General features: G+C 41.8%; 1 protein-coding gene across 1 annotated transcript in view; it reads right to left on the reverse strand.

The window, feature by feature from the left end:
- Positions 1–22460, reverse strand: part of IQCA1 (IQ motif containing with AAA domain 1) — a 111186-nt gene that overhangs the window by 85850 nt on the left and 2876 nt on the right. The window contains exons 2-5 of the mRNA XM_050900057.1: positions 14196–14520; positions 10480–10593; positions 8090–8278; positions 7293–7364 (exon numbers count right to left, since the gene is read on the reverse strand). Coding sequence (XP_050756014.1) covers positions 7293–7364; positions 8090–8278; positions 10480–10593; positions 14196–14520 — 700 coding nt within the window. The remainder of the gene's footprint in view (positions 1–7292; positions 7365–8089; positions 8279–10479; positions 10594–14195; positions 14521–22460) is intronic.

Genomic DNA, 22460 nt, shown 5'->3' on the forward strand with positions numbered 1-22460 from the left:
AGGATGAGGAAATGTCAAAAGAACTGACGTGTACGTGGGCTAACAAGTAAAACGGAGGCAATCTTAAAAACTGCTTCCCTGGCCTATAAGAACTGATCCAAGTGTACTTAAGGGTGTGAACGATCAAGGAAAGGATTCGGTTGGTAAAGTACAGGCAGGGAATAAGAAGATGAACTACGTAAAAGTTGAGTGTGGAAGTGAATTTAGCAACATAACCTAAAAATAGACACTTTAGCGGCAGGAGCTGCTGAAGAGATATAACAAGATGTCTAGAGGATGTAACTGTACCATTGTTCTAGCTGTCAGTTCTCTACTGTTTGTTGTGCACTTGTGATGTGTTTTCATAGAAAATGCTTTTCTTTTGTCAAGTGAAAGAAAACTGAATCCTCAGGCACCTAATGAAATGTTTTAGACTATTGCAACACATTAAAAAAGGCTGTGACTAGCATAGGTGATATGAAATAGAGAACGCTGCTTCTACCTTCTTGCTTTGCAATTGAAGAAAGCTGCTATGTTAAGCTTGCTTTCTTTTATCCACAGTGCTCTTGTCCTAATCACGAAAGTATGTGCCATCCTAAACCTCACCAGCTTCAGAGTTTACCGCATTCTTAACCCTGCCTCAGTAATGAGGAGACAACTGCAAAACCTGGGACCTAATAGTCATCTTCAAGCACTCCCGGTCTTCAAACAGAGACGGAGTCTATATGACAGCCCTGGTGGAGTTTGTGTTCTCTTGTCAAGGAGCAGACTTCAGAAGAAAGTGTGTCTGAAAAAGCTTTGGCCATCTGAGGATGCAAGAGAAAATAGGTACTGAAACGCCAAGACAGATGGACAGCATGGGAAGATGGTTTCAAACAGCTCCAGCAGGAATGCCTCCTTGCTGGCCAGTCTTTGACCTGCGCCTTGCAGCATTGCAGATCAACTTTCCATATGCTTACGTGCTTGTTCTGGAGCTCTAAAGAGTTATACTGAGACAATATGATGAGTGCTGCTTTTATAGCCCTCTCTATTTAATGTGCACGTTAAGGAAGACAAAAGCCAATTTATTTCTAACATCGCTTCTCTCGGCGCCTCTAATGTTTCTGCTTCTGAATCAAAGGGAGGCATTCTACAGTAAGACACTAATAAATAGCTTTTCCTTGGGGGAAGAAGCATTTTCCCATCTTTAAGAAATTTCTTTGGCCATGTGAAATTCAAATTTGTTAACTTGCCCTACAAACAGCAACTCATTTAGAAACAAATTACAAATATTAGATGGAGACAGTGAACTTGATAATGCAATGCTGCCACATCAGTTGTAGAATAATGCATCTTAATGAAGGCTTCCCATGTGAATAAACCATTATATTTACAAGCTTTTCACAGTTAATGACCCAGAACTGGATAACGAAACTCACATTTTTAGTGTGGTTCTCTGTCAGCAAAAGTATACATATTAATAATTGATGTTGCTGTAAAAATAGGACATAATATGAAGATTCCTGAGTTTGTGGGAAAATAGGACTACATGGTCCATTAACTTAAAATGCTTATCTAATGTTTGATGGGCTTTGTCTTTAAAATCCTTGTTTAAATTAATAAGGCAAAATGGACATTTGTCTAAAAGAGAATTTTATTCCAACTCATCAGTCACAAGTACACTGATGAGCGCGCTGTTAAGACTCTTCTGTTCTTTACTTCTCCTCCCCCTATCCTCCCCAAAGAGAATTTAGGTTTTATGAAAGTGGAAGACCCACCAGTAGAAGGAAGGAAGAAGTTCCCTACACCTCCCAGGTAAGCCAATGTGATGAAAGTCTTTACATTTTTCCCTTTTTGACTTAGGAACTCAACTGCACGGGTCACTCTTTCCTAGCTTGAAAAGCCTGCCTTTCTGCTTAGTCAGCTCAACAGCTCTTTCCAACACAGACTGCTTTATTGTTCATTATAAAACACTTAGAGGTGTGCAGGCTGGCTGAACATGCTTAAGGCTACAGTTCTACATATAGGAGGCCCCATGCTGTGGAACTAACTGCTCTTCAATTGTTCCATTACAACTACACTTACAAGGAAAGATAGTCTTCGTTTCAATGAAATAAATACATTTCATTTTACTTCACGTTCTAAGGCTAACATTCATATTATGCCTGAAAGGTAGATTTACTGCAGCTTTTATTACTGGGTGCTTGATTTAGGACAGCTTCTTTTCTTAGACCTGAAACAGCACAGCTGAAACACACGCTGCATGGTTTTATGGGACTTCTTCAGTATACGTTCTGCTACAGACGGTATTGTCCGTAATTGTAATGTTTTGATAGATGTACTAGTTGTGTAGCATTTTGCTGTGGACTGCTTATTTTCAGTAGTAGTGTAGTTTGCTTAGAAGCAGCAGAGTTTGCTTCTCTGGGTGATTTTATTTCCTAAGCAAAGTAGGTCTTTTTAATGCTCTTTTATTTTCACTAGTAGTGAAAGCGAGATCTTTTTACATTTGGACTACATGGGCAGGTAACTCCTTACTAGTAGACTAAAAAAGTTTACCACCTAAGCAACTGGGGTCCTGCTTTTTACTTATGACTGTTATTCTGCTGAATTTTAAACTTTTAAAGATAATTTGGATCACAGTTTGATATAGGAGTTAGCTATGTCCTTGTTTTCTCATTTCCTCCACGTATTTTGTCTGCCTGCAGGAAGAATGTATTTTGAAGAGGTCTCTTGTCTTATGAAGATTGTATTCATGTAGGTTCCATGGTACGCAAATGGTGATAGCCACATCAATTATATGGCTGAATTCCTAAATTAGGCACAAAAAAAGGAACAACTAAGCAAAATATATTGCATTCATTAAAGCTTCCCTACTATATGATTCAGTTCAATGGCTTTGCCAATTAAAGTAATCGTCATATGCATTCAAACAAAGCATTTGTAGTAAGAGGCCTTGTTAGAAAAATATTGAAAATGGCTGTTTTATAGATTTATTTAATATATATAAAAAAATTGACGTGCAGCACTTTTTAATAAGATAAAAGAAAATTTATAGTGGAGAAAACAGTTATATTCATGACCATATAAGTTTATATAAGTTTGGTTATGTTTATTTCTGATATTATACCTGGGCGTGCTGTCAAACTACTTCTAAAAATGGCAAGTATGTTTTGGACTCTGAAAGGCAGTGACTTCATTGTTAGTGTGACTCTAGCCAATGAAAGCCAAATTATTTAGCTGGCTTCTTGCTTCCCAGCGTCCTTCTATTTCAAAAATAAGCAGGTTTAAAATTTCTATTGAAAACAGGACAGATTAGTTATCGCTGTTTAGATGTATATGTATGCCTGGTGAAATAACATATAACTTTGTGCTGACATCTAAACGCTATCTAGGTTGCAAGTAAAACAAAAGTCATTTTAACCTTATGCTTGATAAAAACAGGCCTGGTGTGTACCACTGCTGTAACTGCCCACTTTCAAGAGCTGAAGAAATAGCTTAAATTTCACTTACGGAGTTTGCAGTTTGTTAAATCGCATATAATATTTATTTAGCCATAGTCTATAATGTTTACACAGAAGGCTATTCTGGGAAATGCTAATTTTTTTTCTGACTGGATGAAATGAATTATATTTATCAGGAATTCAAAGAACAAGGAATGTTGGGCAGACTGTTTTCTCAGATATAAATAAAAGCATTATCCAAGACAACATGCCTAAATTAGGGTATGTTTAAAAGAGGTAAGAAGGAGAGAACAGTTTTTTATTGAAGACCACATGGATCCTTTCATGTCAAAAGGATATAGAGGAAGGAAGAATGGTGGAGATACTATATGAGAAAATCTTAGATCAGCATGTAATGTGCCACTAACTTTTTGGTAAGGGCTGAAACTATGGAACAGAGCAGTGTGAGAGCTGTGTAACTGTAAATCAATAGATGTATCTGTGAGACAAGAAGGTGTTTACGTGTGTGCATGTCCACAGCGTGCAGGGCTCAGTCCTATAAATTGTCAAAGCATGTAGAGCACTTGGCTCCAACGGGATTGATTACTTGTGATCGTTAAGTGAAAACATGAGCAAGGGGATGTCCAGGCCTTTGTAGTACTCCTGCTTCAAAGCTGCAACAGTAGGCTGAGCCCCTAAATTGGGATGGATTTTGTCTCATCTTTTTGTATTCCTTGTTCCTAGACTCCCCCTACCCTTCCATAAATCAGTCTGACTGCAAACTGTTTATCCTAACATTTTATGCTAAAAACAGCTTTTCCTCTTTCCAGTAGCCTGTGTTCTGAGATTATAACTTCCTGCGGGGTCTACCCTGTTAGGAGAGTCTGTAAGGGAGAGCGCTGAGCGTAGATCCATTATTAGGCTTGGGCTGTTTTGCACCACCCCGAGACAAAGCGGTTGCCAAAAACCAGTTCACACATCCCGTTACACCAGGCTGACAGCTAGTTTGCACTGCAGCAAAATGAAACAATCGCAGCAACCTCTAACTGGGGTGTTTAACGACAGGGAATTTATAAATGCCAGCAACAGACAAGTGGAAGCAGGCACCAGTTTAAAAACTGAAAAAAATGGTATGTTATAATTGGGCTGTAACGGTAAAATAGTCAGAGCAAGGAAATACAGGTTTGTTTGGACAGTACATGCATGTTTTTGAGACAATTTAATCTGTTTTCTTGCAACATCAGTGTGGTCGGTGTGGCTTTAACACAGACCTATGCCTGGAACATTGGTTATGGTGGTCATGCTGGAGCTGGCAGTAAACAGCATTGTGGCAGCAATGTGAGGAAGATCAGGAAACAGGTCAGGATACAGTTATCAAGATATATGTGCTCTTAGTGAGGCTTGCTTCTCTTTACAAATTAAACCGGTATTGCAAATTGTGATTTATCGGAGATTTAGAAAAACATGTGCTGAGAGAATCATGCTGTTTCTGCAATTAAGCTTTAATAAATAATAATAATAATAATGAGGCTTTACTTTTGAGCCAAGAAAAATCTCTGGAACATAGGCTTCTACTCTGTCATCAAGCAAAAGATGAAACAGAATCGAATTCCAGAAAAGGTACATAAATTTTTCTGAAGCAAGTAGACAGTAAAGAAAATAATACTGAATTAAGGAAAAGACTGGACAAATCTTGGTCTTTGCACATATTTCCATATTTTTGAGGCCAACAAAATTGAATTTTTCCAAAAATCATTATTCAGAACTTCAAATGGACTAGCTTGTTTTGCAAAGCAGTCTTTATATGAAAGTAACGTAGACATTTTTAAAACAGTTATAATCATAAGCGAAATTATATTTATTGCAGTAAAAGTCAAGTCTCCTTTGGGATGGGCTTGGAGTAATGGATGGCTAGGTCTTCTAATTTATCTAAGTCATGCAGCATTAGAAAAGCAAATTCAACATATTTACACATGAAGATCTGCGGTCATTTTTTAGAGGGCTGACGCGATCATACATCAAAGGGACTTGACCTTTGGAGTTTGCTCCCTATCTATCAGTGTGAACCAATGTCTGCTTGCCACTCACTTCCTTTGGAGACCACGGAAGGGAATGCAGCATGAAAAGTAAAAGGGAAACACGAATGGGGAATATAAAAACACTAGAAAGATGAACAGACTTTTTTTTTTTATTTAGAGGTATCAATTTTTTCCCTACATCCTTTGATTATATACTTGATAAAGAGTAATGAGTCTGAGTGCAGAGCTGCAAACATCAATTCTCTTGCTCCTAAACGGAGGTCAGGAAATGAATGCACTTATATGTGTTTGGTTTTAATTCCCTTCATCCCTATGATCATATAGATGTCCTCCCCATAAACTAGGCTATTTACATCCTAGTTATCACTTACTCCTACCATCGGCCACCATGAAAAGAGTGCTTGGCTGTGAACCCTCCAAAACTCTCCAATAACTGATACCAGACTTAGATTTCCTTCCTAAGACTCTAGTTTTAAGACTCAACAGAAACCGTCATGGGATTTGATAGGAAACGATCCCTTGTTTTGCAAAAGGTGTAATTTCTAATTCATTTTCAGTACATCCCAAATACTCACTACTTTAGGTCTGCACTAGTTAAAATCTCTGGGAATTTTCTTTGTCTTAAACAGAGGCAGAATCGGCACCCAAAGCTCTGTTTAGCTATGCTGGCCGCGTTTGCTGTTAACGACCAGCAGACATTAAAGGTAATAATCCGTAAGGTGTTATCTGTATTGAACATGGCAAAGCTTGGGCAAATGTACATGTTACTTCCTAAAGATAAGATTTTAAGGTCATTCTTAACCGATGATACGTGTTTGTCAGATGCCATAGGCGCAATTAGTTTTCAGAAACCTATCATGTAGCTAAGGGCAATTCCATTGCTGGGCAAGAAAATCATCCAAATTGTCTGGGAGAAGCTGAAAGCATGTTTTAATTCAAAATTCAGTCATTAGTTTATAAATTAATCATTTAAGAACTGTAAAACATGGAAGTATAAATAAACCTACCAAACATTAGAGCAGTGACGAATGTTCCTGTAATGTGGTGCTGTGAAGCAGCTTTGCTAGAACTTGGTACAAGGGCTGTGCTACTGTAGCTGGAGTCAGAGAGAGCTGCGAGGCTTGACACCCGTTAGTGCCTAACGAAGGCACCCAAAGAATTGGTGGTGGCCAAAGAAAATGTCAACTGTAAAGAGTTTATCCTTTTTTTCTCAGGTACTTGCTAGGAAGGAAGATGTTGGTGGGAGGAGGAGATGTACCTTCTCTAATTGTGGGAGGAAGGCGTTCCTTCTGGAAAGGGTGCTTTCATTATTTTTTCTTTCGCCCCATGCACTCTAACTGACTATGATGTGAGGAATATTTTGATTATTTCTATATGGACTTATGGAAATATTGATGTACTAATATGGCAGTTCTAATGTCCCTTTTCCCTACTCTTGACATACATATGCAGTGGCTTGCAAAGGGGTGGGAGAAGAAGACTTTGTTGCTTAATTCTACTCCAGGAATAAGGCAGCTCAAGTGTCTTGGAATTATGAATTAAAAATTAATAACATTTCCTTGCTCCGTCATGCCTGGGTCAAATTCCCTAGAACCTGGGGCAAATACTACACCGCCTGTTTTCACATCTGCCATATACATTGGACTATGTATATATAGCACAAAAGCATGCGGCATAAGACAAATTGTGCTACTTCTGTGCCATCTATCATTTCAGTTTAGTTCTGTATTCCTTAGAGACTCCTTTTAAAATAGGAAGAATCTTAGAAATTAATTTCTCATCTTCTGTTAAATTACGAAAGTCTGAAGAACAAACAGACTGTGGCATTTTATATTCTCTAGGCAGCACTACTTACCATCCCCAGAAATATCGTTTCCTCTTCTCTCATTTTCTCTGTTTTCTTGCGCTGGATATATCCACGCCAAACCTGAATTGTAAACAAAACTCTAATGAGATAAATGGGCCTTGTTACAGCTTCCTTTACTGTGGCAGACACAGGAAAAAACAAATAGAGGAAGGAAAGGCACAATATACAATTGAAACTATTACTCTTTAACAGGTTGCCATCTGCTATTTTTTTTTTTTAAACAAATTCTGAGGTTTGTTCTCTCCTCACACTGGTATATCTAGCTTCTAAACACAACAATATCAGGGTTTTAAAAAGTGTTTAGACTTAAGATTTAGACTGAGCTCCTGTTCTCATCAGGCTGAATTATCTGAACTATTCATGTGTAAGGACTTTTTCTGGAATTTAGCAGTGATCTCCCTTTGCCATCTTTTCAAGATACGGAATGAACTCTTTCTCTGGAGATCACAGGAAAAGGCATGAATTCTCTGAAATGCACTGGATTCCAAAGGGATGCCAGAAAGAGCAGCTGAGGTCATAAAAATCAGAATGGAAAAACAACATGTAGGTTATAAAGCCATCCTGCATTGCCAGTGCAGGGCTGTTTCCATTGATCTCGCATCTAGGGTCCTGTCTCATTTTGGTAAGTGGTTTAAATGATGTATTTCACCTTGCTAGACACCCTGAAAGCTATCATTTCAGAATGCTTCCCATCCTATGAGCTGTGTTTCTGTCGTCTGCTGTTCTTCCGAACAAAACATTGTCATTTGGTTCTGCCAGCACTGTTGTTAAATCAGAGATTTCACCTTTTGAATGCAAGTGGCAGCATCGTCTGGACTTGGACCCATCTGGACCTGAAGTTTAGTCTGTCTTTCTCTCTTCTCTTCAAGGTAAATTTGCTTCATGAATGCTGCTCGACAACGGCCTTGGCGAGCCCGTTCTGCAACCTGGATCACTTTAATGGCTTCTTCAAATGTCATGGCCTTGACAGGTTTCTTCAACAGCACAGCCAAAAAGGAATGGACAAAGCAAAGTATTAGTTATACGTTTTGTTAATTGCCTACCTCAGTTAGCAAATGAAACAGCGAATGAACTTCTTAGGGAAACTTTCGAAGACAAAAAAAATCCCTGTCACCAAACAGCAGAGACTCCTGTCTCAGTGCTATCTTGCAATACCTTGGAAGTTTGGTATCTTGAGAGATGTGTTTTTCTTGAGGACCTTTAGGAGAAAGTGAACCTGACGTGTTTGTGTGACAAGGAAAGCTTGACGCTATAGTGGGAAGCAAGAACAGCTCTATATGGCTTATTCATCCTGCTGAACTTTATCCATTTGAGGAAAAAAAAGACATAAAGAACTATAGGGCTTTGTCCTATTAAAAGGCGAATTTCTTAGGCTATGGAATGTCTTCCTTTTACTTTTCTGAAGGGATGGGTTTCTGGATGGGCTGCTGGGACCCCAGCTCTCTTGCTGAATGGAAGGACAGGCTGCTCTGAGCCAGCCCAGCCCAAGTAGAAGAGGCTTGGGGAAAAATATCTCAGAAGAGTGCATCTGGAGAGAGGGACTCCACCTTCTCACTCCTGAGAACTCTTGTTAACCCCTCATGCTCCCTATGGAAAAGCTGAATTATTGTCCTTTCTTGACATTAAACCCCCAATTGGAGGCAGTTCACATTTAATGCTTCTATTTATCTTGTGTGGAGCTCACTATACTACACTTTCAGTAGGGCTTTCTATAACAGAATTACATAGAAGGACAAATGACTTGCAGAGCAGACTCCTCTGAACTCCACTGTTTTTGACTTATGTTAGACTGCTTGTAACAGTGCTGATACGGACACTGAAGAATACAGTGGTCTGTTACACAGCAGTTAGGATTTCCTGAGTGTACATGGCTTGCTACGATGCATGCAGAAGTGCTGACAACCCTCTAGCAATCCCAGCGGTGATTGAACTGCAAGTGCAGCACAGGGCACTGGACTCATGCTGTGTGAGACTATTTTATTCATGTTTATTGAATCCTGTGCCTCTCTTGTGGCATCCTCGCAAGGGAGACCTGGACCCTGCCAGAGCCTGAAGTGCAAAAGCCTGGTGCTCCCAGGTGAGCTGGCTGCATACCAGACAGTCTCATCCGTAATGGATGCCACGCTGAAAAGGGGCGAGAGCAGAACTGTGGGAAACAAAAAGGCTTCAAGATGTAATGTGCCGAAACAGAGGATCTCCACAGACCAACATCAGATGACTAGAAGAGCAGAGAATTTACCCAGAGATTTACTGTGGAGGCCAAGAGGACTGCAGATGCCCATTAAGGTAATCTAGTAGAGAGCCTGTGCTCTGTCTCTGCAGACTGCCTCCGACATGGTGCTGTTTCTTTCCCTGGGAACCTTCCCTCTGTTGCTTTGTGGGATCAATACGCAGACTTCCCCCACCAGCACAATTACTGGTGGAGAATTCAACAGTTGGGGCAGTGCAGCAGTTTGACTAAGTGGTCTGATCAGGACTGTCTCTTATGGCTATAACATCTATGAATCTAAGTCATTTAGACACGTAGGCACAGTTGTTTATTTCAAGGGGTTAGCAACAACTGCTTGCAGGCAATGCGCCATTTCTAAAAGGTCAAAAGTATATCAAATCCAGAACAGTCTTCACTGGACCGCTCATGTACTTCTCTGTAACGATTTTTGCTCTGCCAAAACTCAATTGTCTGCTCCTCCTAGCAGCTGCAGCTCTGTTGCTGTACAGAAGAGACTGCAGTCATTGTTCAGAGGTTATAAACAACTGAATGCTAACAGTTGTGCTGACCTGAACTCTTTGAGTTTTGCCCGTTCCAGTTAGGAATCCTGGTTCAGTAAAACTTAAGTCCAACTTGATTTCAGTAGGACTAATTACGTGATGAGAGTTAGCTAGGCAAATAAAGCACCTACTGAACTTGGCCAAAGTGCTGCCCTTTCTCTGACACTCTCACACACATAAAGCAGAGTCGATTCATTTCAGTCTTAACCAGGCTCAAGAAGTGACTGGACATTGTTAGACAGGAAAATTTAATGTTACTTTCTATTTGTGTCTTATCTGTAAACAGGCTTTTACTTGCTAACTGCTATAAAAGTACTTTTCACTTCAGTGGCCTCGTGTTCAGACACGTGTGGCTATAAACTAAAAAAGTTAAGCATGTTGTTATGTAGGTATGTGGTACGCTTACCTGTGTTTGCAATCCAGCATTAAGCAAAATCTGATCGAGAATTTTCTCCCTCTGCTGCAGGACTTCCAGCTTTTCTTTAATGAAATACCTTGGGATAGGTATTTCTATGTCTTCCTAGCAGAAGAAATAGTCATGAGATGCTTTTTATAACTGCATTAAAAATCACATTACTTATTAACTGAACACCTTTACAAAGCAATTAAATTGGACTGAGATTGTTGAATGTTTTGCAGTGTTGGGGAATTTGACCTCTGTAACAGCTGCTGAGCTGTTACTTTGCAATTACTTAAGGCCTAATTCAACAAAAACAAATAAATCGACCCACTTTCTGAACCATGGGAGCCCAGAAATCTTTCTTTTTATAATGGCTCAATTATATTATCAAACTGTTAAAATATTTGGCAGGGTTGCCGGAAATTTAAACATGATTTCCACCGAACTGAATACCTCTCGTTGTATGATCATCCTACTTGTTTTTTTAATCAACATGAAAAACAGATCCGTTCTCTTGCATTTTTCTTTTAACCATTACAAGGAACCAAAGCACAATTCTGTTCATCTACAGGTATTTCTATCTGTAGACAAACTGTCACTGTCTGTGACTGTGATATCTCAGTTACTTCTCAAAATCAGGCGTGATTAGAAGTGGCTGTCTTTACTCGTTTCCATCGTTAAAAAGATGTAACTGATTAACACTTCTACCAATTCTTTGCCTGTAGAATTTCACTCTTGTTGAGAAACGAAAGAAGACACAGACAAAACTCCCCAAAAGTTAAGATGCTGCAGAGTGACATAACCTGTTCTTTGTATCGAATGGAAGACTGGAGACAACTCTTCAAGAATAATTACTGGCAAGTATATTTCTTTGGGGGGAGGAATGTGTCTTCGTAGGTCTGGTTCATACTGGTGCCATGTTCCCTATATACTGTTGCAGGAACATCTAGAATATCTCCTCAAGCAAATGATTTACCCAGAAGAATAGAAAGAGAGATGGGGGAGACAGGCAGTAGTTACCCTGTGGCGCTACTCACGAGGAGTTGCACGGTCAAGTCACACGACAATTTGTCCCCAGGTATATGGGGACACTTGGTCCTTTTGCCTAAGGAGCCTGAGACAGGTACGAGGCTTGTACCTGCCTTGCTGCGCTGTCAGTGCTCTCTGTTCTGTCTGCTATGGAAACTGGTGGGCTTTGACCCGCTCAGGGGAGACCTTTGAGTTGATCCTTTGCAGCCTCAATGCCAGCTTTGCTGTGGACAGATAGGGAGAAGAAAAGTGCTGGCTGTAAAGAAGCAGCACTGCTCCTGCCTTGACACAGGTGTATGGTAAACATGCTGCTTGTGAGCTCTAAGGCCTTCCAATTCCTAGAGCAAGAATTTGCAGGGAAGGCTGTGGCCAATGAAAACAGCCCCCGTGAACTGCCAACTTAAAGATTTAATTACTAAATCCCTCAGCTGCACACTGTGCAGACCGGGACATCCCTATTATGGCAGCATAAGAAAGCTTCCAAGTAGGACTGTGTTTATCCTTGTTGATTTTATCGATGCAGAGGTCTGGTCTGCTAAAGTTTCTAAATATTTGTCTTGTTAAGCTCCCTGTTTGCACCTTCCAACATCCTTGGTTGTTGATGGAAATGATTATACATTGTACTTTTAAGAGTGCAAATCACTCTAGGATGGATTACAAATCCGTCTGTCTTTAGGTATAAGAAATCAAGCGGTTTGTCTGGACACCCTCATGTAGGATGAGAAGGCTTTTACGTTGTTAGGGAGCAGTGCGAGTCAGTCAGTGTGGGGTGATGAGTATCTCTGATGCCTAACTTGGGCTTTAATTACAAGTGATTCTGGACTGTGACTTTTACTGACTGTAAAGATGAGATCAAAGTCGTAATACTGGAGCTGGAAGGGGTGGGGAGTAGGGAGCCTGCTTCTCTTCATAATCTCTTTTTGGGGCCCAGCATTGAAAAGTTAGGCTTGTGATGTTTATCCTCAAGTCAAATTTGCAGCTTTTTAGCCACTCCTGGCTCCACATGGGATTTGTGGATCCAAATACCTTTACAATTATCCCAGGAAATGGAGTGACTGAGTGTTGGAAGGCAACCGCACAAAAACATCAGGCACAGAACTAAAGAAAGATGAAGCTTGGCCTTACGGTGACATAGTTAAAAAAGTACACAATATCGTTGCATAAGATATAAAATGAGACTGCTCTGTTGCGTTCTCTGCCTACAGTCATGCTGGATTTTAGCCTATGATAACACAGTGAAAGGAAGGACTAGAGAGATACTTTCTGGGCAGATTCTTTAAGAAACAGAAGTTATTTGTCAAGTACTGGCCAGTAATTTTGTTTTGTAACCAAGAATATGTGATTATTTTATTAAAAAAAACTATAAATCTGTATTCCTATCTACTATGGAAAATAATGTTTCCTTTGAAAAAGCCTGAAATCTCTTCAGTGACTTTTTTTTAGTAGGTAGGTATGCCACACCTTCTTAAAATTAAGGCGTGGTGCAGGAATTTGAATTTATGCTTGTTTTTTAATAATGTCAAGCATGACTTTTCAGACTTCCCAACTTTTTGCTGCAGGGGGATTTACCGATAATTCATGAAAATAGTAGTGCTTAATGATTTTAAAACATGATTTGAAGGATCAATTTCCCCAGAGATGCGTTTATACTCTCCAGTATGCCTTCTCATAGCTTAAAATAGTTCTCTGCTGCGATTAACATAGAAGGTAAAGAGCTGGTGAAAATTCATGGCAATTATTATCCTAAATTTGCAGAGTGAAATACACATGCAATTGCAAACAGAAACATGTTTGCAAGTCTCAAAATAATGCTATAATGACATTAGGCGATTTATCTCACGTTATAACTGGGACCCTGAAAAAAAAGCAGTAATTTAAGCTCCAACCCTTTTTCTTTAGACAAGCAGCGGTACCTGAATTTGACAATAGGTGGAGCTCTCTGCGAGAGAAGTAACCCCCTTTTTGCACCTAATTTTTCATACTGCTTTCAGAGCACAGCTTCAAGACTTTGCTTTATTGTCATATTCATCTGGTTTAGTGGGCTGTGTGTCAGGGGCTGCTTTTACATCAGGCAGTCCTGAACCCTGGCCGTTGAATATGCTCCCAGCTCCTGCCTCCTTTACAACACAAGACTTGTCTCAGATCTCTCATTTTAGTAGTTTGTTGTACTACGAACTAGTAGACCAGACTATGCCCCTTTTAGCATTACCTGTAATCTCTGGAAGAGGCCTGAGGCCGGGCTGATTCACAGCAATGCAAAATACAGACTGAGGCGGACTGTACCTTGGTTATCAGTTGCCCATCTTCTATCTAATCTCATACTAAAATCAGGCAGAATCAAGCTGCTGTTGCTAACAGTGAAGCTGTCTAAGCTAATAGGACTTCATGTTAGGACATGTGCAAGTGAAAACTCCACAGAGCCTGTGCTGCTACGGAGATGCAGAAATGCAATATATTGATCAAGCAGATCAGCTTTTAAAATCTTGCTCCAATATATAATGCTCATCATAGATCAAATATACTCTGATTTTTAATAAAAATGCTGTAATTACTGATCACCCATTACACTAGTGAATGTGCAAGAAGCTAAATCACTTGGTGGAACTTCACAGACTGCAAGTAAACGTGACTGTCCTTAAAACACAGGATAGGCAAAGTTCCTATGAATGTGCTCATAACAGAGGTAGACCTACCGGGAGAAGCTTTAGATCTTCCAGGATATTATCAATGTAATGAAACTCCGAGTTCTCCAGCTCCACCATCTCTTTTTTCATCTCCAGGATCCGGCCGATCACGCCATCTAGCACTTGCCGAATCACTGTCCGTTTCTGCCGGTGAACGAGTTGGTCGTGGGCCGTCTCCAAGTTACGGAAGATTTGCATGTATTTGACGTAGGAAGCAGCTAACATCTTGAATACTTTCACGCGGTCCTTCTCTGGCTGGAGGAACTCTTCTCTTTCTCTCTGGAGCTGGATGTCGAGGTCTTTCTGGGCATCTGTCCACATCTTATTGTAAGTGCTAATTGAAAAGAGGAGACTATGTTAACCCCACATGCAAGTAAGAGTTAGCACACAATGATGCCAGGGCTCTCTATGTGTGTGGACTTCTCAAAAAAAGCAAGCCTGGCAATGTGAGCCATTATATTTATAAAGAGATTTTAACTACAATGTATTTCAAAAACTATTAGCAAAAATGTCTCTTTTTGATTGTTTTAAAAACAGGAATCTTAAAATGCTGTTTTATTAATGAAAGCTTAAAAGTTAAAAAGTTTTCGACTTCATCCTTAACATACGCTTGAAGCTGCAACCCTGATAGGTCATTTCGTTCAGTTATGTTAACTGAGATGATGACTTAATAGAAAAGGTGTCTCCCCCTGAAAGCCCTTATGATGGGGGAACGTCTCTTTTAGGTCTTTCCATGTTTCGGATGAGAACCAATTGATGTTTCTAAAGCATGTGTTGCTTTTCTGCCTTTCTGAAGTGGTTGCTCAGAGCCAATTGTAGGGTAAAGGCTGTATTGGTGCTAACGCTAGAGCGTAGCTGTGGGCACTATTTCGAATGTGAAGTGAGGAAAATAATTTATTTCTGTGGCAGCAACTCTTGCACTCCAAGCAATTGCTAAATGTCTGGTCCAGTGGCTAGAGGATTATGAGACGTGGAAGATGTCACCTAAGGCCAGCTACATTTCCAGAAGCGATAATGGTGTTTACTTGGTAGTTTTGGTAGGAGTAGGTGGAGCTCTGATGTGAGCATGGACTGGCTGTCAGTGGCTTTTCATGGTAAAAGCAGATCAGTGCAGAATATTGTGGGAAATCATCCTAAAGGAGCAAGAAATGGACTCTGGGCAATGAGGCTTTTACTCAGAGAAGAGCTCAAACAGCAGGTTTGTCACTGAAAGGTGCTAATGTCTGTGGTAGCGAAAGACAATTTTAGGTCCCGTTCTACTTTGTAACCTCTCTTTGCCAAGTGGAGACTCTCTCTTGGGAGTGACAGGCATCAAAAAAAATCCTACGTCTTTGAAAATGCTTCTCTACCAGCAGAGCTAAGAAGTTTCTTCTGCACCGAGACTGTTATGCTGGGAGAAAAACAGTTGATTCACGCTGTCAGGTTTGCAGGAGGAGGGGAAAACTGGGCTTAAGGTAACAGGGAAAGCTGACTTTTGTTTCTTAGACCTAGAAATAAAGGCCATTGGCCTCAATGGTGCAATCTAGACCCATCTGCGTGCTTAACCAAGCTATTGCTTGCTGTTCCTAGAGCCTCTCAAAGAAGGATGAAGACAGTAAAAAGCCCTGCCTCCATTAGATGAGCTTTCAGAGCAGACCTCTTGCTGGTCTGAGCAGCATTGAGGGAGTGCTTGTGCATTAATTCTGACAAGAAAGCTGGGCAGCTGTTAACATTGCTCATGCTTGATAATAAATGCCTAAGTTGGAGCTCTGTCAGCTGATTTTATCACTCCCAATCTCAGGAGTACAGAATGACCCGAGGCTTGTGCTGCAAGAGGGACCAGTGGGGTGGACAGGACAAACTCCAGCCCACAAGTGCCCCGAGCGTGGGGTGTGCACTGCTGCACATCCAGGATGCTGACGGGGCTGTTGGGACTCCCTGCAACAGCCAGCAAAAACATCAACAATCCGAACCCTCCTATTGAATTTGCACCATTAACTTTTTTAAAGTGTGTATTATACTTTTCAGCTGACCTGGGTTTCTGCAGGATGCAGCTGGTCCTGGCTTTTCCTAATGCCTCTGTAGCCCACCCAGGTCTTTCCCCTTCCTTTTTTCCTACTTCATTTACATCCCATTGCACCACCCGAATCACTCAATTGCTGCAATTAACCCAGGTGCAGGAGATAAACAAAATAAAACCAGCAGAGTGGAGAAGATTGGCACAAACAAGACCAGCGTTAGCTTTGGCCTAACAGCTCTGCCGGTTGATCAATGGGAGTTTTGTACGCTTCCTCTGAAGTCCGGACAGGGAAGAACGTATACTGGTGTGAGGTTCACGGGGTTTTCCAGCACAGAAGGAAACAACGCGGTATTGTACTTACTTAGCTGTGCCTACTCACAGACCATTTGATAGTGGGGAGGTTGTAAATCTTTGAGGGAGCCTAGCCCTGCAGATTGTCCCCACAACCATACCGCTGATTTATGAACAGCGGGTATCCTCGGGCTAGAGCGTTTCGAATGCAGGTTATTGCACGGAGACAACAGATTGTACCGCAACGAGAACCGACTCCACGATTGTCCACTCCAATTTACAATAATCTCCCTTTCTGCCTCCTCTGACTGAGGAATGTCAAGTGGTTCCTCCTGCTGAGCTAGCTAATATCCAGTTTCTTTTTATATTTTGAATGACTTTGAGGGAGGAGGGGGACGGACTGCTCTAGCCCTTCAGAGTATGTTAACATAAGGCAATGTAGATGGAACATAATTGCTCCTATAAAGCATTAGTTTATCAGATAAGCATTAAGATGATTGCAAGCATGTTGCTGTGGGTCAGATGTTAAGACTATGGATATTATGGTATGTTTGTAGCAGCAGTGATATTCTGTGTAAATGAGGGCAAGAGAAGGGACAGGCCCACTGGAAAATGAAGTACTGAAGGAAAAGATTGATGTGCAACTGCTAAATTTTCAGCTGTGATAAGCTGATAGCTCCTGTGTACCTGTTGCAGTCAGGGTGACTGACACCTTGGGGGGACCTGGCCCTAGGGCTTCAGTTCGTTAGGCATGTAATGGGGAACAGCAGATACTTGATAATTGGACAGTGCAAGCAGAAATGCAATTTGAGTGTTTCTTTGGTTCACCCTGATTAAAAACTAGAGGACACATGTACAGCCATTTGTTTTCCCTCCCCAAAACAGGATTAAAATAATTATTTCAGGTTTTACTAGTGCCCAAATAGGAGCCCGTCTGGACTAGTTCGAAGGATCAGATGTGCTTGGTGTTTATAACCCTTTCTAGGGGACTTGGCAGAGCTGCTACAATCCTGAGGAGCCCTTCAGCTTTGGAGACAAATGTGCTCAAGGGTAGTCAGAAGGAGCAATGCATGTCTTCAAGGTTACGCGTTAGAAGCAAAGGACTCTCCTTGCTTGCTAATCAGACGGCATGCGACCCCTAAGTTCCTATTTGAATTTTTGCCTATTTGCTCAGTCTTCCTTTGCATTAAGTTGTAAACTCCCTCAAAATCGCTTCCACGCGCTGAAGGGGGAGTACAACGCAGCCTTGAGTGCGCTGGCTTTTTATTTACTGTCACTGGTTCAACTCGTAGGCTTGTTCCCGTTCTGTAATGGGTAGGTTGTGAGCTGCGTCTTTGAGGATGACGTTGCATCAGAGTTAGATTGGATTAGAGCATCTAACTAGACTACTAGTGCAGGTAATCAGCAGGACTGAGCATAATTTTCCTACTCGAGGCATAAGATTATTAAATCCTGGGAAAGAAGTCTGTCTCTTGATCTCTGCATGTGTATGGCAGTATAAGTAATGCTGCAAATTGTCATAGCAACTACAAAATAGGAGTGTTATGGGGAAAATAAGCAACGCTGTAATGGGATGAGGAAAAAACCACATAAAGTAACTTAACTCCGGAGCCCCCAGAGTGCTTTCTGGCAGCTTACAGCTTGGAGGGAAGGTCAAGGCTTTACCTCCTAACCGATGTCTCTTCACTCCCACGGAGTTTAAAACAAGGGTTTAAGAAGACTCTTTTGCCATAGCATGACTTCTAGTTTGAATCTCACTTTTATTGCTCAAAATAAAGCCTGATCTGCTTATCTAGAGTGAAGCTTAGAAATATGTTTTTCTGCTCAAGTTATAAAGGGATGTTTAAAATCCTGCCAAATTATACATTGCTTCATTTTAATATTCCAGGGCCCTCTAACTCTGCATGTTTCCTTGACCCATCTCTTTTTACACTTAGAAAAATGTGTTGGTTTTGAGTACAGCTGAGGTTAGCCTGCTTACTTGTGTTGAACTGGTTTTGAGACTTAAGCATGCCCTTCTTGGAAGGATTTGTGCTGAGCATGCAAGCTGTCCCTCAGACCACTCTTGAGCCAGTAATGGAATCTGGCATCAGTGTTACCTTTGTGTGTGGGGTTTTTCTTTTTTTCCCCCAAAGTGTCTCGGTGTTTTTACTTAGCTGCCAAAGGGAACACTATTTCTGTTATTTCAGGACATGGCACAGTTTGCACTCCAAGCTGTCTCTGTCTCTGGATTTGTATATGGGCTGAACCCAGGCTTCTTTGATGCCTGGTTTTTCTGGGCTGTCCTCTGAGGACAGAAATATCCCACGCTTTCACACGCCAACCATGTAAATGCAGAGTGTGGTACTGCATGGGCCCTACTGTTTTTTCTGATGGATGGGCACATGTAAAGAAATGGAAGGGAAAATGTTTGACTCTGACTTGGCCCAGCTCTCTTCACCAAATACAGAAACTCCCGTTTGATTAAATGAGCGCTAAATTGTGTGTACTGTAAAACATTTCCGAAGCATCTATGCTGCCACTGTAAACTGCCTGCATTTCCTCTTTCTCAGAAGATGAGATTGGGCTGTGTTGGGCCATCTAACAGGGAATGGAGAAAGCACCGGCAGAGCTTGTGAGAGCCAAGGGGGTGCGGAGCTGGGCTGCAGCAGGGATCTGCGTGCTGGAGCAGGGCTCCTGCAGGTACAATTCACCACTGCGCAGATCAAGCCAACAGTGACGGAGCAGACGAGAGGAGAATGAGACACGGGTCTAGCGACAAGGAAGTGTGTGCAGGGGCCAGTCCTCGGGGTCTCCTCTAGATACTTGGGGCTTGACAGGTCAGCCATTGTGCTAAGCCCTGGGCAAACACGGGGGAGGGAAACCCTGCCCTGCAGCCTCTGTAAAATAAAGAAACAAGAGACAAAGGTTGGGAGGGGAAAGTGAGGCCCCAAGAGGAAAAGGGGCTTGCACAAATGCTGCTGCTTTTCTTCTTCTCTTCTCTCTCTATAAAAATCACCAGAATTAAAATGACTGCTAGCTCATTCAGCTCAGCAGAGTTACCTGTTCCCCCACTACAACCTGCTCAGGTATTGCACGGAGATCGCTGGGCTAAATATACTACAGTAACCCTTTCTTTTTTCTTTATAGACAAAACCTTTTTGGGGGTGGAGAGGTGCAGACAGAAACAGAGATCAGCGTGGCCTTATGACGCAACCAAATTGACTGAAAGGCTGAATCAATTCCTGTTTTAAAAGCCTTTAGCCTGCAGTCTGGAGCAGTGCAGACTCATGGTTCTGAGCTTGGTCAGGCCCGCCTTGCTCCTAAAATAAGATTAGGCTTACAGTTATGCCAGACTTCTTAGCTGGTGGTGAATGCAATGCTGCCAGATGACATCTTTTAAGTATGCTTGCTCTAGCCATGATATTTTACAGAGTTTGAAGTATTTGGGGGAAACAAAGGATAAACCTCAATAGGCTTTGGTTGTGACGGGGGAAGAAAACACACAGCCTGCTGGCATTGTTAACGCGAACAGCTCTATGCTTCTGTCATCTCCAATTTCAGTTTGTGGTACTATGACAAAAAGTGAAGAGGGGATAAAAGATTTTTGTGTCATAAACGTAATGGGGAACTGCAGGGAAGGAGAGGAAGCGTGCTTCGCTAAGCAGCGGTGGCAATGCCGCACCTCAGCAGGTCTCAAGCACCTGCTCTAGCCAAACTCACAAGGCTGACTGGAAAAAATGGCTGTTTTCTTACAGGAGGACATTGCGAAGCAATTAAGGTGGGGGAGACGTTATTCTAGGCTGAACTTTCCTGTAGCGTGCTCCAAGGGCCATCCTTCTGTCTATCAGGCTGCAGCTCCTGCCTGGGCTGGAGGCTGCCCTTCCCTGTGAGGTAAGGACAACAGCAGCCTCCTCTCCTTTGCAAGCAGTATTCCTCCTGGCCAGGGAAACATGAAAGGATGGGGAAGGAGAGCTTTGGTAACTTGTATCCAGTCACTGTGTGGTATTGCTGCAGCAGATACCGTAGCAAGCTCTCCATTGAGAGATGGATAGCCAGAGCTGAGGAGACCATACGTACTCAAGCTCCAAGCAGCATTTGCCTATACCCCACTTTGCTGGGTGTGGCAATGAAGTTTTATTTCAGCATTAACCATCCTATATGCGTAACTTTATATATATATTTTTTTTCCTTCCTTAGAAAGGGAAAGAGCAATCGCCCATCCAGCTGCCTACAGTTGCATGCATAAAGGGCAAATGGTGTGTCTGTCTGGGCGCTGCTCTATCTCTGCCAGGATCAGGAGGCTTTAAGCTCAAAGTTGCCACGGTCCACTCGGGTTTTTTGGAAAACTGTAGCCTCTTCTTTCACTGTTTTCTAGCACAAGTGCTGCTGGGATAGTGCCACTGACAATGCTTTTTCCCAAAGGAGACAATGTACGAGTAATGCACAAGATCTTTCCCTACCTGTTCATTAAGGATGAAGGGGAGCATGGGAGGGAGTTGCAGCTTTGAGTCTTAGTTGCGATCATTTTGATTCTGTCTCTGTTTTCCTGCTTTAACACAAGTAGGATGACACGCTAATGCTCACCAGGGGTGGAAAGAGGGGCAAAGATGAATCCGTGAATGCCTGGGAGATGTATGAGAGAGAACATGCTAGGAATGCCCAGGAGGAAGCTAATAATTGTGGCGTTTGGATGGAATTTGAAGAATATGGCCTGGGGCCACACGCTGAATGAGGGGATAAAAAGAAATATTCAGCAACAGTCCAGTCGCTGAACGAGGCTGGGGCCCCGTGGGAAGAAAATAAGATACGATCACAAGGTAAGAAACTGCATCGTAATGCAGCCACATAAAGTGGGAGAGAGAAGACGGGATTAAAAGTTGTGCTGACGTTTTCTTACATTTTGGTTTTGCAACCTTAATTTTCTTTAACTGAGCTTTGGGGATGTAACATAAAATATATAGTTCTCCTTTGGTTGTTTCTGTCAGGAGCAGAAGGGGAGATGCTAAAGATCTTGCCTTAGATCAATATTTAACCACTGAATTAATATAAATTCTATTTGTGACATGAGATTAAATTTTAAAGCTTTTTGATTGTTTAAAGCTCCTTGGTGGCAGTGGCAAATGTCTTGCAGCTGAATAAAACCTGGTACAAACAGTAACAGTGCCAAGACTCAGCTTTGAACGTGCCTGGACTAGGACTGTGTTAGGGCAAGTTAAGAAATTACTGGTCAAAATCCTACAGGTCAAGTAAATGGTAAACAAATTCATAAAAGAGGAGGAAACGCAGCAGGGAAACATAAATGCAAAAACATCTATGTTAAATCTCCTGTTCAATGTCTGGAACAGAATGTACATCTGTATGCAAATGCTGGGGTTTGAGTACTTTAGGAAGTGCGATACGTCCAGCACGTCTTAACCCTACAGCAAATGTAATGGGTATGCTTTCTCGTGAGCACTACAACTGTCCTTAGAAAATGTCAAGCATGTCTGGACACGCTGATTTTTCTTTTGGCTGGCTGCTGGAGCTTACTGACCCTAAGAGAATATAGCTGAGCGCTTTCTGAGTGTCCTGTCTCTATCCTGATACAAAGCTTACTTAAAAGCAGTGGAATAAAACGCTTCCGTGAGCTTTAGACCACACCTCCGTTAAAATCACAGGGCCTTGAGGATGGCGAACAGGCCTCATAAACTGACTGGAAATACTGAAATCCCAGCCACGTAAATTGTGTGCAGTGTGACTCCGTGCTGCAAAAGTTGCCAGCCTGACCCCTCTGACTTGCGGTGCACGCGAGACAACTGCCCTGCGTGCACACTTGGTACATCTAGCATGTCGAACTGGCTGCACGAGACGCACGCAGTTTCCCTCTCTGTGTGTAGCAGCTGTTCTTCCAGATGTCTAAAAAGCAGCTGTTCACCTCAAGCTCAAAAAAAGCTATGTGCTGTGTAGCATTTCTATACAGTACACAGGATGTGACTGTGCAGCATTGAAAAAAATCAGTATTA

This window comes from Gymnogyps californianus, chromosome 7 (assembly GCF_018139145.2).
Source record: "Gymnogyps californianus isolate 813 chromosome 7, ASM1813914v2, whole genome shotgun sequence".
NCBI lineage: Eukaryota > Metazoa > Chordata > Aves > Accipitriformes > Cathartidae > Gymnogyps > Gymnogyps californianus.